The 16,694-nt window shown below is 50.2% G+C and overlaps 1 protein-coding gene across 1 annotated transcript in view; it reads right to left on the minus strand.

Moving 5' to 3' along the window:
• PDXK (pyridoxal kinase) overlaps positions 1–16,694 on the minus strand; it is a 33,815-nt gene that overhangs the window by 12,830 nt on the left and 4,291 nt on the right. The window contains exon 2 of the mRNA XM_066259249.1: positions 5,842–5,896. Coding sequence (XP_066115346.1) covers positions 5,842–5,896 — 55 coding nt within the window. The remainder of the gene's footprint in view (positions 1–5,841; positions 5,897–16,694) is intronic.

The following is a 16,694-nucleotide window of genomic DNA, read 5'->3' on the forward strand; positions in this document are numbered from 1 at the left end:
TTTTTTGCTCCATAAGACGCATTTTTCCCCCCAAAAGTGGAGGGGGAAATGCCTGTGCGTCTTATGGAGCAAAAAATATGGTATGTGCTTCCAAACACATAAGGAAAAACTGCTGGAGAGTTGATACCCACAACCCTTCACATGGACCACAGGGTGGGGATCCCGGTTCACTGAGATCTACCCATAGCCCTGCTGCACGGCCTGGAGAAGGGTGATGGCGCCCTCTGCGGGCAGCCTGTGTGCATGAGCAGGAGCCATCCTGATTCTGGAACAACTCCAACTATCACAGGATTCTACAGTGGTGTCATGGACCCTGGGGGCTTTCAGTCAGGGGCAAATGCACATCTGTATGTTTCGTGTGAGACACCAGCATGAACTAACACAGAGGGTGAGTTTGTTAGGTGAAGAATCTGATTGACCCCATTAACAGGGTGCCCTTGGGGCAAGGAGGGCCAGGTGAGGAGAGCCCAAGATAAACTCCCTAGTGCAGGACTGACCCCTCCGGCTTGGGTGTCCACTAGGAGCTGGCAGCCTCTGGCTATAACCCGGGAAGGTGTTTGCTCTAGGATGGTGAGGCTGCCACAAAAATGCTGCAGGTTTAGGGAGGGAAGGACACTGGTCCTTCCCGCCCCTCTGTTTACCAAGCCTTCTGACCAGGGTTGGTTTATCTCCACTGCACATATAGAGGGCTCGTGTCCTGGGCCTGCTGGGACAAAGTACCAGATTGGGCAACTCCAACAACAGTCCTGCAGTCTTGGAGGCTAGAGTCTGCGATCAAGGTGTGCACAGGGCTGGGTCTTCCCAATACCTCTCCATCTTCTACCTGCGTCCAAACATGGTTGTCCCTCTACATGTGTCTGTGTCTTGATCTCCTCTTCTCATGGGGACTGCAGTCATGTTGGATTAGGACCCATCCCAATTACCTCATTTAACCTTCATCTCTCTAAAGATCCCATCTCCAAATACAGTCACTTTCTGAGGTGCTGGGGTTCAGAGCTTCAACACGTGAACTGAGGGGACACAGTTCAGCCCATCATAAGCAGTGATGAAGGTGAGACACACAGCCCCCTACCAGGCCTCAGATACAGGGCACCGTGGCAGAGCATGGCCCTCTGTGAGGCCAGCTTCCTAACCAGACCGTGGGTTTTCGCTGTAACGAATCATAGCCCTGAGCACACAATGTGCTGCGTCCTGGGAGTCCTCCCAGTGAACTGCCGAACCTTGCGGTGGTCCTGGGCCCCAAACCCAGGGGAGGTCTGCCCCAGGAACACTGGGACTATCCCACCTCCTGAGGTTGACCCAACTCCTTTTAGCCCCCAAAGCCTTCCTACCCCAAACCTATCCATCTTTTGTGATTAATATAGAAATTCCCTATCCATAGTGAGGTCTGTGAGACCAGAACCCAGGTACCACCCGGCTGGTCTGAAAGACAGATTATCAGGCCCTCCTCAGATCTAGATCTGCTGAGTCAGAATCTCGGGGTGAGGGGGCATTCAGTTTTTACAAGGCCCCAGGAGATTCTCAGGCACCCACAAATTTAAGAAACACTGATCTTAGAACAGTGGTCAGCAAACTGATCCTTAGATCGAATCTAGCCAGCCCGATGTTTGTGTATAGCCTGCAAGCTAAGAGCAGAGTTCACGTTTTTAAATTGTTGAGGAAAAAAGAAAAAGGCTTTATGACTTGTGAAAATTCCATGAAATTCCAAACTCAGTTCTCATAAGTAAAATGTAAGCTTTACTGGAACACCAGAGATGTTCCGTGCTCAAGGGCACAGAAGCTGGAAAGCCTCAGTCACTATTATCTGGCCTGTGTAAGAGGTGCCAGCACTGCCTGGGCTACTGCTTGCCCTGGACGCCAAGCTCTCTGGCCTCCATCTTAAGAGTGATTTCGGACTCAAGTTATAATGAGCTCCCACATCACACGCATTAGGACAATGAGAATAAGAAAGACAAATCATAACAAGTGTTACTGGTGAGGATGTGGGGAAATTGGAGCCCTCACACATCGCTGGTAGGAATGCAAAATGATGTAGCTAGTTTGGAAAACAATCTCAGCACCATTAAACACAGAGTTACTGAGCCAACAGCTCTACTCCTAGGTGTACACTGGAGACAACGGAAAGTACGCCCATAAAAGTGTGCCACATAAAGACAAATGTTCATAGCAGCAGGATTCATAAACCCAAATATCCACCAATGGATGGATGGGTAACAAAATGTGGCAGACACAGAAGGTGAAATGTTACTCCGCCATAAAAAGGAATGAAACTCTGATGTGTGTTCCAACACGGATGACCTTTGAAAACAACAGGCTCAGTGAAAGAAGCCAGTCATAAAAGGCCACAGATCTGATTCCATTTACATTCAAGTCCCTAATGGGCAAAGTAGATTGGTGCCTTGGGAAGGGAGGAATGGGAGGGACTGCTAAAGGTTGCAGTTACCTCCACTGGCGCATGGAAATGTTCTGGAAGTATAGTGATAGTTGCATAACTGTGACTATACTAAAGACCATTGAATTCTACACATACGTGGGTGAATTAATGCTCTAGTATGCAAGTGTCAATAAAGATGTTGTTTTCAGCCTGACCGGTGGTGGTACAGTGGATTGACCTGGGACACTGGGGTCTCAGGTTCGAAACCCTGGGGTCACTGGCTTGAGTGCAGGCTCACCAGCTTGAGCATGGAATCACTGGCCTAAACGTTTCTGGCTTGAAGCCCAAGGTCACTGGCTCAGCTTGAGTTCCCCGGCCAAAGGTACATATGAGAAGCAATCAACAGTTCAAATGTCATGGAGATGTTCGCCTCAAACCTATGTATTCTTATTGATCAATGTCACCCCAATAAATTTAACTTCTTTTTTTTTGTTTATTTTATTGATTTTAGAAAGAGCAAAAGAGCAAGAGAGACAGGAACATCAACCCATTCCTGTATGTGCCCTGACCAGAGATCGAATTGGCAACCTCTGCGCTTTTGGACGATGCTCTAGTCTAACCAACTGAGCTATCCAACCAGGGCATTAAATTTAATTTCTAAAAAAGAGAGATAGAGAGAAAGAAGCAATCAATGAACAACCAAAGTGACACAATTACGAGTTGATGCTTCTCATCTCTCCCCCTTCCAAAAATAAAAATGTTGTTTTCAAAAAAAAAAAAGAAGGGCCTGACCAGGCGGTGGCGCAGTGGACAGAGTGTCAGACTGGGATGCCGAAGACCCAGGTTCGAGACCCCGAGGTTGCCAGCTTGAGCGCTGGTTCATCTGGTTTGAGCAAAAGCTCACCAGCTTGGACCCAAGGCCGCTGGCTCGAGCAAGGAGTTACTTGGTCTGCTGAAGGCCCGTGGTCAAGGCACACATGAGAAAGCAATCAATGAACAACTAAGATGTCACAACGAAAAACTAATAATTGATAACTGATGCTTCTCATCTCTCTCTGTTCCCGTCTGTCCCTGTCTATCCCTCTCTCTGACTCTGTCTCTGTTAAAAAAAAAAAAAAGAAGGGATTCCTGGAGGAGCTGGCAGATCACAGCTAGCAGTATTAGGGGGGTCAGAGCTGCTGGAAAGGCCTCCCCACTGGCCTGGTACTGACCCCACAAGACAAGCGGGATTGGGCACAAGTGTTCAAAAGCCACTGCAGTAATGGCACTGCTCAGGCGTCCCAGCGTGGGGTCCACGGGCCACGCACTGAGTAAGGCACAGTGTGTGGCTGAATTGTAAAGGCTGGCTTGAGCTGAGTGCTCAGTGCACAGCAGGACCACATGGTAGAAGTAACAAATCAGCAAGGCTGTTGCCAGATAGTCAAGAAGCCCAGTGCTAGACAAGGACACTTGCAAATAGGGACAAGCTTGCCAAGTTCACACCTGGCTCCTGGACACACCCAGACCTTGAGAGATGCTTGCGACAGGTGAATGTGGTAAAAAAAATAAAAAATAAAGTGCCTCTTGTTCTTTAAAAAAGAAAGCTATAAAAGGTAAAAATACCAAGTACTTTCATGTCCAAAGCCCAGGACAGACCAGACAGGTTACCATGGGGGTGTCCTATACTCACAGTAGGCAACGTGACCCTGCTCTTTGGGAGTAGGGGGACACATGGCCATGTGTTCTAACCACTAGCTCCTGTGGTTCCTCAGGTGCCAGGTGCCACATGCCACACTACCACAGGGAGTGAGTTTGAGAAAGAAGCAGCCAGCCTCACTTCCTGAGCAGCAGAGTGTCGGCAGCGGTGAGGGGGAGAGGAATGGGTAAAAAGGAGTCCATAGGATCAGGGGGCACAGTGAGGCTTCACCTGGTTACTCCAGGTTGAGGGGTTGGAACCTGAGCCACAGTGGTGGCTTTGAAGAGACATTTCCCTGGAAGGCCCTCTGATTAGGCTGCACGGACAGCCAACCCTGTGGGCCCAAGCACAGAATACTCATAGTCACCCACAGTAGGAGCTGCCGGAGGGATCCCCTTGCCAGGAAGGTCCCACATGGCATCTCCGAGAAGAATGGGTTGGGGGCAGAGGGCTCTTCTCTATGGGTGGGGAGACCCGTCCCAGAACCAAAGGGGGCCTCACTGGGAGGGAAGCCCCATCCCAGCCCTAACCATGCCTGTACCTGAGTGGGCTCCCAGGCATGCCATGTTCTGTTCTTCATCCATCTCTCTTGGGGCAGGCAGAGGCCTCCCTCTGTTTCAGACCCCTCAGGATGGCTAGTCTACCACCACCTGGGAAGGTGCACAGGAGCCCAGAAGGAGCCAGTCATCACGGAAGCCCACTCCCCTCATCCTGGAATCTGGCATGAAGGGCGGCAGGAGTTTCTGGGCCGGGTCTTTGCTTATGTTGAGTTAATGTCATTAAGGTCCAATATAATATTCACTAATAAGTTTAATTCCATCATTTAGTGTCCAAGCCAGGCTGGCTCATTTACTTAAAAAAAAAAGGGGGGGGGGAGGATGGTTAAAACAGCCAGTAAAATATGTGGGATTCGGGGCAGTTTGCTGGACCGACTCAAACTCCTGGGAACTTCTCCAAAGTGCAGAGTGCCCGGCACACTTGGCAAAGTGAAAGCAGTGAAAAGACTTTCCATGAGAACTGTAGCCTTTTTATCCCAACCCAATGTGGAATTTTTCCCTCCCTGTTTATGACTTAAAATTCCAAGAAAAATTGCACCCACAAGAAGTACAGGAAATCCTTCCTGGGGGCCGAGGCATGGGTACGAGCTGCAGATGGCGGGGGCGCTCTGCCAGGCAGTTCTGGGATGTTCCGTGCCCCGGAGCTTCCTCCCGGGTTCACAGTGATTTCAAAGGAGGCAATGTGGGGACATTTCCAAGAACTAAGGAGGCTTTGTCTGCGTCCGTCCGTGGGGAGCACAGGGTCAGAGGAGTGGGGAGCCCAGGGAGCAGGGGGCTCACCATGACAACAAGGGCACTGCCCTCACACCCTTCAGCTAGCAAGTCTGCCTCAAGGCTGTGTGTTCAGAAATTCTTGATGTCCTTACACGCTGTGCTCCCCCAGGCACCAGTTTCTAATAGAGAAAATCAGGGTACACCCACATGTCCACCTGCAGTGTGGGGGACCCTCCACACAGTCATGGCATCACGAGGGCATGAGCACAATTGTGTAGATGTTGGCAGAGGTGCTGGATCGCCATCCTTGTTTTACAGAGGAGGAAACTGAGGCGCCAGCTTCCCTGGTTACAGCACACACCTGCAGACAGGAGACCCGAGCCCTCCGCCCTCACACAGGGCGGCTTCTGCAGGGGCGAACCCTCCAGCTCTGTTTTCCTGTCTGTCAGATAGAGGTACAAGACCCCAGATTTCTAAAGGGCCATTTCTCACGCCCACACTCAACTGAGCCAGTGCCTTACCTGTGTGGTTTGAAAACTGGACAGAGTTCACAGCGTCGACCTCAAACCCCAAAACCTACAAGACAGAGAAGGACTAAGTATGAGAGCTGGGTGGGTTCACAATGACCCACAAAGGTGCCTGACCCTGGCATGGGGGCCAGCCTAGAGGAGGGGAGCCAATGTATGCCCAGTGCCCAGGTACAGGGGTGAAGGGGCTACCCCCAAGTCAGGCTCTGTGTCTGCACTCTGGGAGGTATCTGTTTCAGGTGATTGGCTTCATTCATTCCTTTATGTTGGAAATGTGTTGGGAAGCACCCAGCCTGAGAGGCTGAGACACAGAGGCTACTCGCCACTGGCCAGGACTCAGTGCCTTCAGATCACTTCTGGAAATCCCACCTAATGGAACTTAAAAGAAACCCATGAAGCATCTGCCAGTTCAAGCCTCCCAAAGAGGGCTGTGAGGCTGAAGCCCCCACCGTACAAGGAGGCAAGGCCAAGGACTCCCATATCCTCTCCAGGAGTCTCACCAGGCTCTTAGCTGGGGAGAAAGAAGGCTCCCAGACCAGGGCTGAGGGTCTTTTGATAACAGTCATAGCCACAAACCCACTCACTGACAATGGAGGGATTCACTGGCCCTGACCCTGGCATGGGGTCCTCTGGCCACCAGGGCCCCAGTGCCTCAGGAGCATTTCTTTTTTTTTTTTTTTTTTTTAATTTTTTTAATTTATTAATTCATTTTAGAGAGGAGAGAGAGTGAGACAGAGAGAAAGAGAGAGAAAGGAAGGGGGGGAGGAGCTGGAAGCATCAACTCCCATATGTGCCTTGACCAGGCAAGCCCAGGGTTTTGAACTGGCGACCTCAGCATTTCCAGGTTGACGCTTTATCCACTGCGCCACCACAGGTCAGGCAGGAGCATTTCTGAAGTGGGGAAAAGGGCTCTATTGTCATGGGGACCACAACACAACTTTTCCAAGTTTATAGCACATAAAGCAGGTGACTGTAGAAAAGTTAAGCTATCCTTGTGTTCAAAGTTCATAAAAGGAGGAAGTTTTGTTTTGTTTTTTTGCAAGAGACAGGAAGAGATAAGAAGCTTCAACTCATAGTTATAGCACCTTAGTTGTTCATTGATTGCTTTTTATATGTGCCTTCGGGGGGGGGGGGGGCTCAAGCCAACCCAATGACCCCTTGCTCAAGCCTGCGACCTTGGGCTTCAAGCCAGCCACCATGGGATCATGTTGATGATCCCACCCTCAAGTTGGAGACCCCGTACTTAAGCTGGTGAGCCTGTGCTCAAGCCAGTGAAATTGGAGTTTCAAATCGAGGTCGTTAGCATCCCAGCCGCCACTTGGTCAGGCCAGGTAGGAGTTCTTCCTTAATGAAAGAAAAGGAAAGGTTAGATCTAAGTAGCCTGGACATCTATACTAACCAATGTTCACAGCTTTTCACTTTGTGACATGGTGAGCCCAGAAGTGATCTTTCCCTTTGCAAATCATTTTTGAAAATTTATTGCCTGACCAGGCAGTGGTGCAGTGGATAGAGTGTTGGACTGGGATGTGGAGGACCCAGGTTTGAGACCCGGAGGTCGCCAGCTTAAGAGCGGGCTTATCTGGTTTGAGCAAAAGCTCACCAGCTTGGACTCAAGATCGCTGGCTCCAGCAAGGAGTTACTGGGTCTGCTGAAGGCCCACGGTCAAGGCACATATGAGAAAGCAATCAATGAACAACTAAGGTGCCGCAACAAAAAACTGATGATTGATGCTTCTCATCTCTCTCCATTCCTGTCTGTCTGTCCCTATCTATCCCTCCCTCTGACTCTCTCTCTGTCTCTGTAGAAAAAAAATTTTTTTATTGACTAATTTTTAGGGAAAAAGAAAGAAAAACATCGATTTATTGTTACACTTATTTATGCATTTATTGGTTGATGCTTGTATGTGCTCTGACTGGGGATAGAACCCATAACCTTGGCATACTGGGATGATGCTCTAACTGACTGAACTACCCAGCCAGTGCTCCTTTTGCAAATCTGGACACAGTGCAGGGCTTGATGAAGACATGCTGATCTGACACACACACCACATGGATTTCCTCATGTCCAGCTCCCTCATGCCCTGCTCTAGACCCCAGGCTTGGCCCCCAGCCCACCCCAGAGGCGCCCACCAGGAAGTTCACTGCTGAGGCCACTGCAGGCATCACCCAAGACCCCATCCCAACCAGCCACATACAAGCAGTGGGAAGCCAGAAGTCAGAAGCTACCCAGGGAAGTGTGAGGACAGTGGCCCTGCCCAGAGTGAGAAGTTGGGGATAGACCCAGGAACTCAACGCTGAGGCAGGAGATGTCACAATCCAGGCAGTGAATAAAGACAAAGAGGCCGAGTAGCAGGAAAGCCCTCTAAGTCAACTCGGGGACTTCTGGTTGATCTTTAGACCTTTCCCTCCCCCACAAGAAGACAAAGGACCTGTTTATAACACCAATCCACATGACAAAGAGAGGGAGCTATGGCAGGCAGCAGATAAGAGTTTAACAAACTGTGGAGTAGCTCAGACATGTCACATGCCATAAATTAAGACCTCAGTGCCCACGGGGCACAGGTAAGAAGTGGGTCCATCACCTATACAAATTCCCAGTGAGATAGGGAGAGAGATAGTGTGAGAGAGAAAGCATAAGGGACAGAGACTAAGGGACAGACAGTGTGAGAGACAGAAACAGAGAGTGTATGAAAGAAAGACACAGAGACTCAGAGAGGACAGAAATGCAGGAACACAGCGGCCCTAGGGGCCTCCATCTGCCATTCTGCTCTGGCTACCTTGCCCTCTGGGTCCAACCACTTCCACATCCTTTCTTCCCTCTTCACCTGAATGGTACCAACCAATCTCCAAATCCCACCTGCATGTTCAAAACAGACTAAACAACCTGTGGCGTTGGCACAGGGAAGGTGGCGGCAGTAATGGGGGATGGGGGGGGCAGATGTCCTATATGCTGCTCACCGTCCATTTCTTCACATGGGTGGTGGTGACACAGGTGTGGTCGCTTTGTGAATTCATCGAGCTACACACTTAGGATTTGTCTTTTTAAACATTTTAGGCCAGTATTATCAGAACTTAAAGTAAGAAAAAAAATTCAAATCTTATTAAAAAGTTAAAAATGGCACTCTGCAAATGTCCTTGCCCAACGTCATGGCCTCCTGGACACAAGATACAGTTTGCAGCATCTCAAATCCTTCGAAATTTTAATCAACTAGGAAGAAACATTTGAAGCAACAATGACACCAATCCTGAAAATCCCACTGAAAATATCCTTCCCATCACTTCTGGATGTGGCTAATTCAGCTTCGGCACTGGCAAACTTGAAGTCGCTGTTTCTCACTTTGAAATGACAGACAGTACTAAGCTCCTGGTTGCCATTCCTACTTCAAATGCCACCAGTGCTGCAGGCACATTAGTCAAGATCACATGCTCGTCTGAAGACACCTATCAAAACACGTATTCGGGCCTGAGCAAGACCCAGAAGAAAGTCAGTGCAGAGGGCCAGCCTGCAAGATGAAGTCCTCGGACCCCAGAGAAAGGGCCTACTGTGGTTAAAATCCAGGTTTCAGTTCAGACCTGCCCTTTGTGCTGGGCCCTGTGATGCTGGGGCTGCGACTCTCAAACTCACAACCTGCTCAGCCCATGGTTCTGACTGGGCACTGTCAACAGAGAGAGAGAGAGAGAGAGAGAGAGAGAGAGGGAGAAGGAGACTGGGGGGAGGGAAGGGCTGTACCCCGGCAGCTCTCTGTCCCCTGTTCCCTGGCAATGACATCCACACTGTGGTTTTCCATCACTCTCAGCATGCCTCATCACTTAATTCTGCATACCCGCTTATCCCAGGTTTAAGGTCGAACCAACCACCCAACACCTTCACTTTGATCCTGTGGGGCAGCTGTTAGGCTTGCTCGCTGGTTTACTGGCTGCAAGCCCTTTGCCTGATTAGTGCATGAGCATGTGGCAGCGCCATGTGTGTGTGGCTTATATAAGGCTAGGGGTGCTTGCACTCAGGGGGATTCTGGAAGCGTGGGTTGTCTGCCCACCACTGTGAGAGGCCATTTTGCTGCCTGTGTGCTTGTCCACCACTGTGAAACTCTATTAAACAGTAATGGCCCAAAGCTTTCTGGCTCTAGTTTCTCTACAGTCTGCCTGAATCCAGTGTGAACCTGCCTGGCCTCGGCCACTGGCATTACAGATCCCATGTTAGTTGTTTAAGGCTGTGCTGGGCTGCTGGCAGGGTCTCCTGCACAGAGTCTGTGTTGCCCTTTTCCTTCTGCTCTCCCGATAACAACTATCTACTGACCTTGTGAAACTAATTGCTATGGTTTCTGTTTCTGGACCGGCCCCAGCCTGCTACACCTTGTCTTCCCCTAACCCCAGGGGAGCCAGAGTCCTGCAGACAGACAGATGGAAAGACACACACACGGTGAGCAGCTGGGTTCTCCCTGGCCTTCAGTATCGGCATGCGGAACAGATCCAAGTTTCCGTTCCTTGACAGCCTGCACGTAAACCACAGGACCTGGAAACAGAGCCAGACGCCCCATGGATCCTACTGACTGACAAGACCATCCCGGATCAGATCAACTGACAGGACAGACTGCCAGTCCCTGTATCCTTGTTGGTGAGAATCACGTTGTTTCACAGTAGGACCCGGAGCTCAAACAGCCTACTGGGCTGCTTGTAGGACACAGCACTGTAAGGAACCCAGCAACCCCGCTCACCCGCACAGCCCCACCCGAGTGCAGGTGGAACCCATGAATGTGATTATGTTCTGTGGCAAAAGGCATTGTATCCACGTGAGTCTGATCTAATTACATGTGTCCTTATGAGGCTGGGAGTTTCAGGCTGATGGGCAGAAAATGAGAACGATTTGGACGAGAGGATTCAGCACACGTCGTTGGCTTTGAAGACAGAGGCCATGTGACGAGCTATGTAACTGTACACTCAGAGCTATACATAGCCGGTATTAAAAATTGAGTCAGAACACACATTTAGTGAATTAAAAGCAAATGCAGTAACTACCCTAGCCTCACTCCTCTCTAATGAATTATTCCCTCCACAGCTGGGCTCTGGAGCTTCAACACCAGGGATCTACTTGAGGGAGGCTGCTGTCCATCTCTCCCAACTCGCACTGGTGGTGGGTGTACAGCCAGCCAGCACAGTACTTACAGCACAGAAACTGGCGCACACACACACACCCAGCCAGTTTTTAAACTGTTACCAGCACACAGTAAAAAGATATCAACTGTCATTTTAAGAAAAAAGAGGAAGAACTGACTAGTTTAGCCCTGGGTGGGGGACAGGGGAAGGAAAGACTTTCAAGAGAAGGGGAAATACCACCTCCACCAACTCTCACTGCAACAGAAACCTCCCAGCACTGCCCACCTTCAGGCCTGCACCTTCTCTGTCCCACTGGTGGGGGGCTGGGTGCTCCTGGAATTCCCTACCCAGTGCCCCGTCTCTGCTGTGACAGCCCAGTGCGGGCCTGTTGAACAGCTTCTCATTCTTGTTCCTGTGAGCCTACACACCACAATTCTCCTTGTCCTCTCCCCTCACCCCCAAATGTACTCCCCAAACCTCCACTTTTGAAAGCTTGCTGCTGTTGGTGACAGGGCAGCCAGGCCCCAGGGCTGTGTGTCCCACCACCGTGCCCAATTCTATGAATTCAACGTTGTGGCTGCCACGTTGCTGGCCACCTCTGAACCCTGAAATGCTCTGAAACCTGTGTGAGCTCCTCTCCTCAATCCAGAACAATCTAGCCTCCAGGAGCCTGTTCAGAGCTTTGCTTTCTCAGCCTCTGCACCTGCAGTTGGTGGGGTTTTTATAGCTTAGAGGCTTTCTGCCAACCATGAACCCCCCCCGCCCCGCCCAGGATAAGTCCACCATCCCATGTACCTCTGAATGAAGGCGGATGGGAGTGAGAGCCCCAGCCTCAGGGTCCACTATCAAATGCACTCCCACCTCAGAAGAACTAGGAGGCTCAGCAGAGAAGTCTGTCTCCACTGAGCAGCATGTCATAGCTTCACCCTCGCTGCTGAGAAAACCTGGCCCCAGGATGACCATGACAGCACAACCAAGTCGAGTCAGGGGACTCAGATCCGAGATGAGCCACTGAAATTCAGAGCCAGCCAAAATCGGGGTGCTGCTGGAGAGGTCCCTGGGTAGGACACACTGCCTGTCAATGCTAATCCATGCTTGGCATTTGGCAACAGCCCTCAACTTGCAGAGGGCAGGGAAGTGGATATACGTGCATCCTATGTGGGAAGCACTGGTCCTGCCAAGAGAGGAGACTACTGAGACTGCCTCCCTCCAGGGGTCCAAATAAGTCCAGGCCAGTGGGATAGCCTGGAAGTGGCTCCAGCTTCCTATCCCAGGCATCCTGTGGGGAAAACATTTGCAATAATAGGAGCACATGTGAACCCAAGAGAGTTTCCCAACGCTCTGCCATCACTGAGCCACAAAGAGCAATGACAGAAGAACACAAGGATGTAATCAGGGTCTTCAGTCCAAACAGGTGTCCACCTTCTGCCCCAGCACAAACCTCAGTCCGCCTTTCCAGGCACCATACCCTTCCTCAAGGTTAGCTGCACATACTGGGGATCCGAGGCAGCGCTCCAGTGGCAGCCTCGGAGGGTGACACACACCCACCTCGCGGCTGAATCATCAACCCACTGTGTTGACAGCGGGGCAGATGCAGCTCTGTGTTCCGCCCTCATTATAGTAGCAGTGGGGAAGCGGTGGAATGTTCCAGTGCAACACCCCCATCCTGCCCAGACTACCTGTCCAGCCCTACAATTCAGATGAGCCTTCACCCACCACCCTCTGATCTCCAACGGGAAGTCTTACTGGGAACAGCCCTGTCTCCTTGAAGCAGCCTCCATGGTCCGCTTGAGGTTTCATAGCCTCTTTTGTCCTGTGTGTGTGTCCTTGCATATGCCCTCACAACCCCGGACCCATCACTTCGACCCCAGGGCTGCTCCCCGTCTTCCAGGCTCACTGCACTCAAAGCCAGGACCATGCTCCCACCAGGCCCGGCACAGGGTCTGCGTGCTAGCAGGTCAGGTTCTGCTGGGTGCTGGGCTGCACAGCAAAGCCCTAAGACAGGGGATCTTGTCCCAAGCTCCTAGTGGCACCCAGGTAAAGATGGGCAACAGGATGGCTGCTCTTGGTGGCCCATGTTCCCACACCTCCTCCCTTTTTCTTGAGAAACTCCACTGATTCTGTTCCACAACATCACTCCTCTAGCTCACTCTGTGAATAGAACTGGCTGATTCTAGTTGAATAGCTCTAGGTGGGTATGTACCAGGGGACCACCAAGCCCAAGAGCCAAGAAGCCAATTGGCTCCCACAACACAGAAGCCACCTGCTGGCCCATGCTCCCTCACCTCCCAGAGAGGGCAGCGCACAACACAGCAACACCACACAACAAAACTGCACACACACACACACGCCCATTAATGTATGCACCAACATATACACACACACAGCTGTGCCCACATGCCCCTACACATACACACATGCCTATACACATGCTTGCCCGTGCCCACAGCACATGCATGCACACAGCCCCCCACCACACCCCAGATGTGCACACACCCATGTCCCCTCACAACCCTCATATGCATGCATGCGCACACGCACACACACACACACACACACGTTCAGAAACATGATGGAAAAAAGTATCAGATAATGAGACTAATTAAATTCTTGCTTTTCTCCATAACAGGCAAAGAGAAACAGAAACTTCAGACACAAACTAAGAAGAGAACTAGAAATCAAGAAATTAAGCAATTCTGGACTTCCTTGGAGACACAGCAAAAAACAACACCCATATGCCCTGGCTGGGTAACTCAGTTGGTTAGAGCATCATCCTGATATGCCAAGGTTGCAAGTTAGATCCTGGTCAGGCACATACAAGAATCAACCAATGAATGCATAAATAAGTGGAACACTGAAGTTTCTCTCTCTCTAAAAAAAATAAAATAAAATAAAAACTCAACCAATAAATTAAAAACAAAATTCTTTTTAAATCCCATGTTCCAGGACTGAAGACATCTGTTCCAGGGCTGGATCAGACCAGACCAGGGGATTCCAGAAGGAAATGGAAGAGTCCCATAGAGCACAGAGGAAAGCAGCAGGTCTGTGTGGCCTGGGGAGCAAAAGGGAACATTCTAAAGGACACTCAGGAGTGTCCCAAACCCAGTGGGTCCCTCCAAGGAAGTGGATGACTGCCCTATGGGGTGGGAAGGAGACGTGCAGCTCTTAAACTGTTTGCTACCAATGTGTCACCATGGAAACTGATTTTTTTTAAATGTGGTAACACACCAATACTTTTTATTTTAATATTTTTTTAAGACTTTGTTTATTTTAGGAGGGAGAGAGAGAGAGAGAGAAGGGAAAAAGAAAGGGGGGGGGAGGAGCAGGAAGCATCAACTCCCATATGTGCCTTGACCAGGCAAGCCCAGGGTTTCGAACTGGTGACCTCAACGTTCCAGGTCGATGGTTTATCCACTGCACCACCACAGGTAGGCTGAAAACTGATTTTAAGAGAAAGAGAGAGGTACAGAGATGGGAATGGGGGACACACACAGAGAGAAAGAGAGGGCAGTATTCATTTGTTGTTCCATTTAGTTGTGTACTCATTGGTCACTTCCTGTATGTACCCTGACCAGGGATTGAACCCACAACCTTGGTGTTTCTGGATGACACTCTAACAAACTGAGTTAACTGGCCAGGGCCAAAAACTAAGTCATTCAAAGGGCAGAGTGCTATTTTTCCAGCATCTTCCAAATGCAGTTCTGCTGGAGGCCATTTCTATCCTGGAAATTCTAAGGAAAAAAATGTAAAGATCCTCCAAGGGCCTGACCAGGTGGTGGCGCAGTGGATAGAGCGTCGGACTGGGATGCGGAAGGACCCAGGTTCGAGACCCTGAGGTCGCCAGCTTGAGCGCGGGCTCATCTGGCTTGAGCGCGGGCTTATCTGGCTTGAGCAAGGCTCACCAGCTTGGACCCAAGGTCGCTGGCTCCAGCAAGGAGTTACTCGGTCTGCTGAGGCCCCCGGTCAAGGCACATATGAGAAAGCAATCAATGAACAACTAAGGTGTCGCAACGAAAAACTGATAATTGATGCTTCTCATCTCTCCATTCCTGTCTGTCTATCCCTATCTATCCCTCTCTCTGACTCTATGTCCCTATAAAAAAAAAAAAAAAATCCTCCAAGGGACTGTTGAAGAGACCCTCTGAGGAAGGCCACCTTGTGGCTCAGGGGGTTCTCAAAGGTGAGAAGCTAGAAATAGCTCCTTATGGCCCCGAGGTGGTGTCTCCAGAAAACCTGGCATGAGTGGCCCACATGAACACGCAGGCTCACGCACCCAGGTCTCTGCAGCTTCTGTTCGGTTCCAGCTGTCCCCTAGGACCCTCAAACTCTGCCCCAGCTACTGCAACCAACAGAGTCTGAATCCAGGTTTCCCAGCCAGGGGCTTCTCAACACACCCACTACCCACTAACCAACTGCCTCCTGCACAGATGGGCCAGTAGAGAATAAGGCCGATTTCTGCAGGCCCCAAACTGAGCCATCCTCCTAAAGCACCTTCCAGGGTTTTTGGTGGTCTTGCCTTCCTGTTTCAGTGACAGAGTATGTATGTATGTATGTATGTATGTGTGTATTTATTTATTTATTTTAAACTTATGTATTAATTTTAGAGAGAGAAACATCGGTTTTTTGTTCCACTTATTTATGCATTCATTGGTTGGTTCTTGCATGTGCCCTGGCTGGGGATCGAACCTGCAAACTTGGCATACTGGGACGATGCTGGAACCAACTGAGCTACCACACAGTATTTATACATAGGTGTTGAGCTCACCTCTGTGTCGCTGGGCACATTAACAAGTTTGCCTTGACTAATAAAATGTTCTGTGGACTTGAGACCAGAAATGAATCCAAAAGCAGGGTCAAGGTTCTGCTCCCTTCTCTTTTTTCTATCTGCTCATGGAAGCGGGCAGCCCACTGGCTACTGACTGCCTGATACCGTGAGCAGTGTGCTTTGGGACCTGGCATGAAGCAGTTTTGGAACCTCAGCCTGAAGCCCAGACTAGCAGATATCCCATTGGCATAAATCTGCACCACGCTGACCATGGAGCACCTCGGGCCATGCTCCATCCCAGTGGTGCCCAGGAACTGGGCACCATCCGATCAGCACAAGAACAGTTCTCATTGAGAAAGGAAAAGGCGTCCAAGCTGCTCCAACTTGATCAGTAACCAAGAGAACACGGGCCAATTCCTAACCAAAGTCTTCCATGGGGCTGGTCACATGTATTTCCAACAGTTCCAATAAAAAGATAAATGATTATGGAAGGCAATGCCTGTTCTTTCCATATTCTGGTATGTAGACATAATAATTGCTTCCAGACCCCTTCTCACAATTCCTGGCTCCAGTGCTTGACACCCCTACCTTATCTGAACATTCTCCCCACATGCCATAAAACTGAGTCCCTGGATTTATATAATTCATTGAAACTGCCTGACCAGGCAGTGGTGCAGTGGATAGAGCGGACTGGGATGTGGAGGACCCAGGTTCGAGACCCTGAGGTCACCAGCTTGAGCGCGAGCTCATCTGGTTTGAGCAAGGCTCACCAGCTTGAGCCCAAGGTCGCTGGCTCGAGCAAGGGGTCACTCGGCCTGCTGGAGCCTACCAGTCAAGGCATATGTGAGAAAGCAATCAATGAACAACTAAGGTCCCGCAACAAAGAATTGATGCTTCTCATCTCTCTCCCTTCCTGTCTGTCCCTATCTGTCCCTCTCTCTGACTCTCTCTGTCACTGTCACAAAAAAAAAAAAAAACCCACCAAAAAC

Source organism: Saccopteryx bilineata, chromosome 2, assembly GCF_036850765.1.
Source record: "Saccopteryx bilineata isolate mSacBil1 chromosome 2, mSacBil1_pri_phased_curated, whole genome shotgun sequence".
NCBI lineage: Eukaryota > Metazoa > Chordata > Mammalia > Chiroptera > Emballonuridae > Saccopteryx > Saccopteryx bilineata.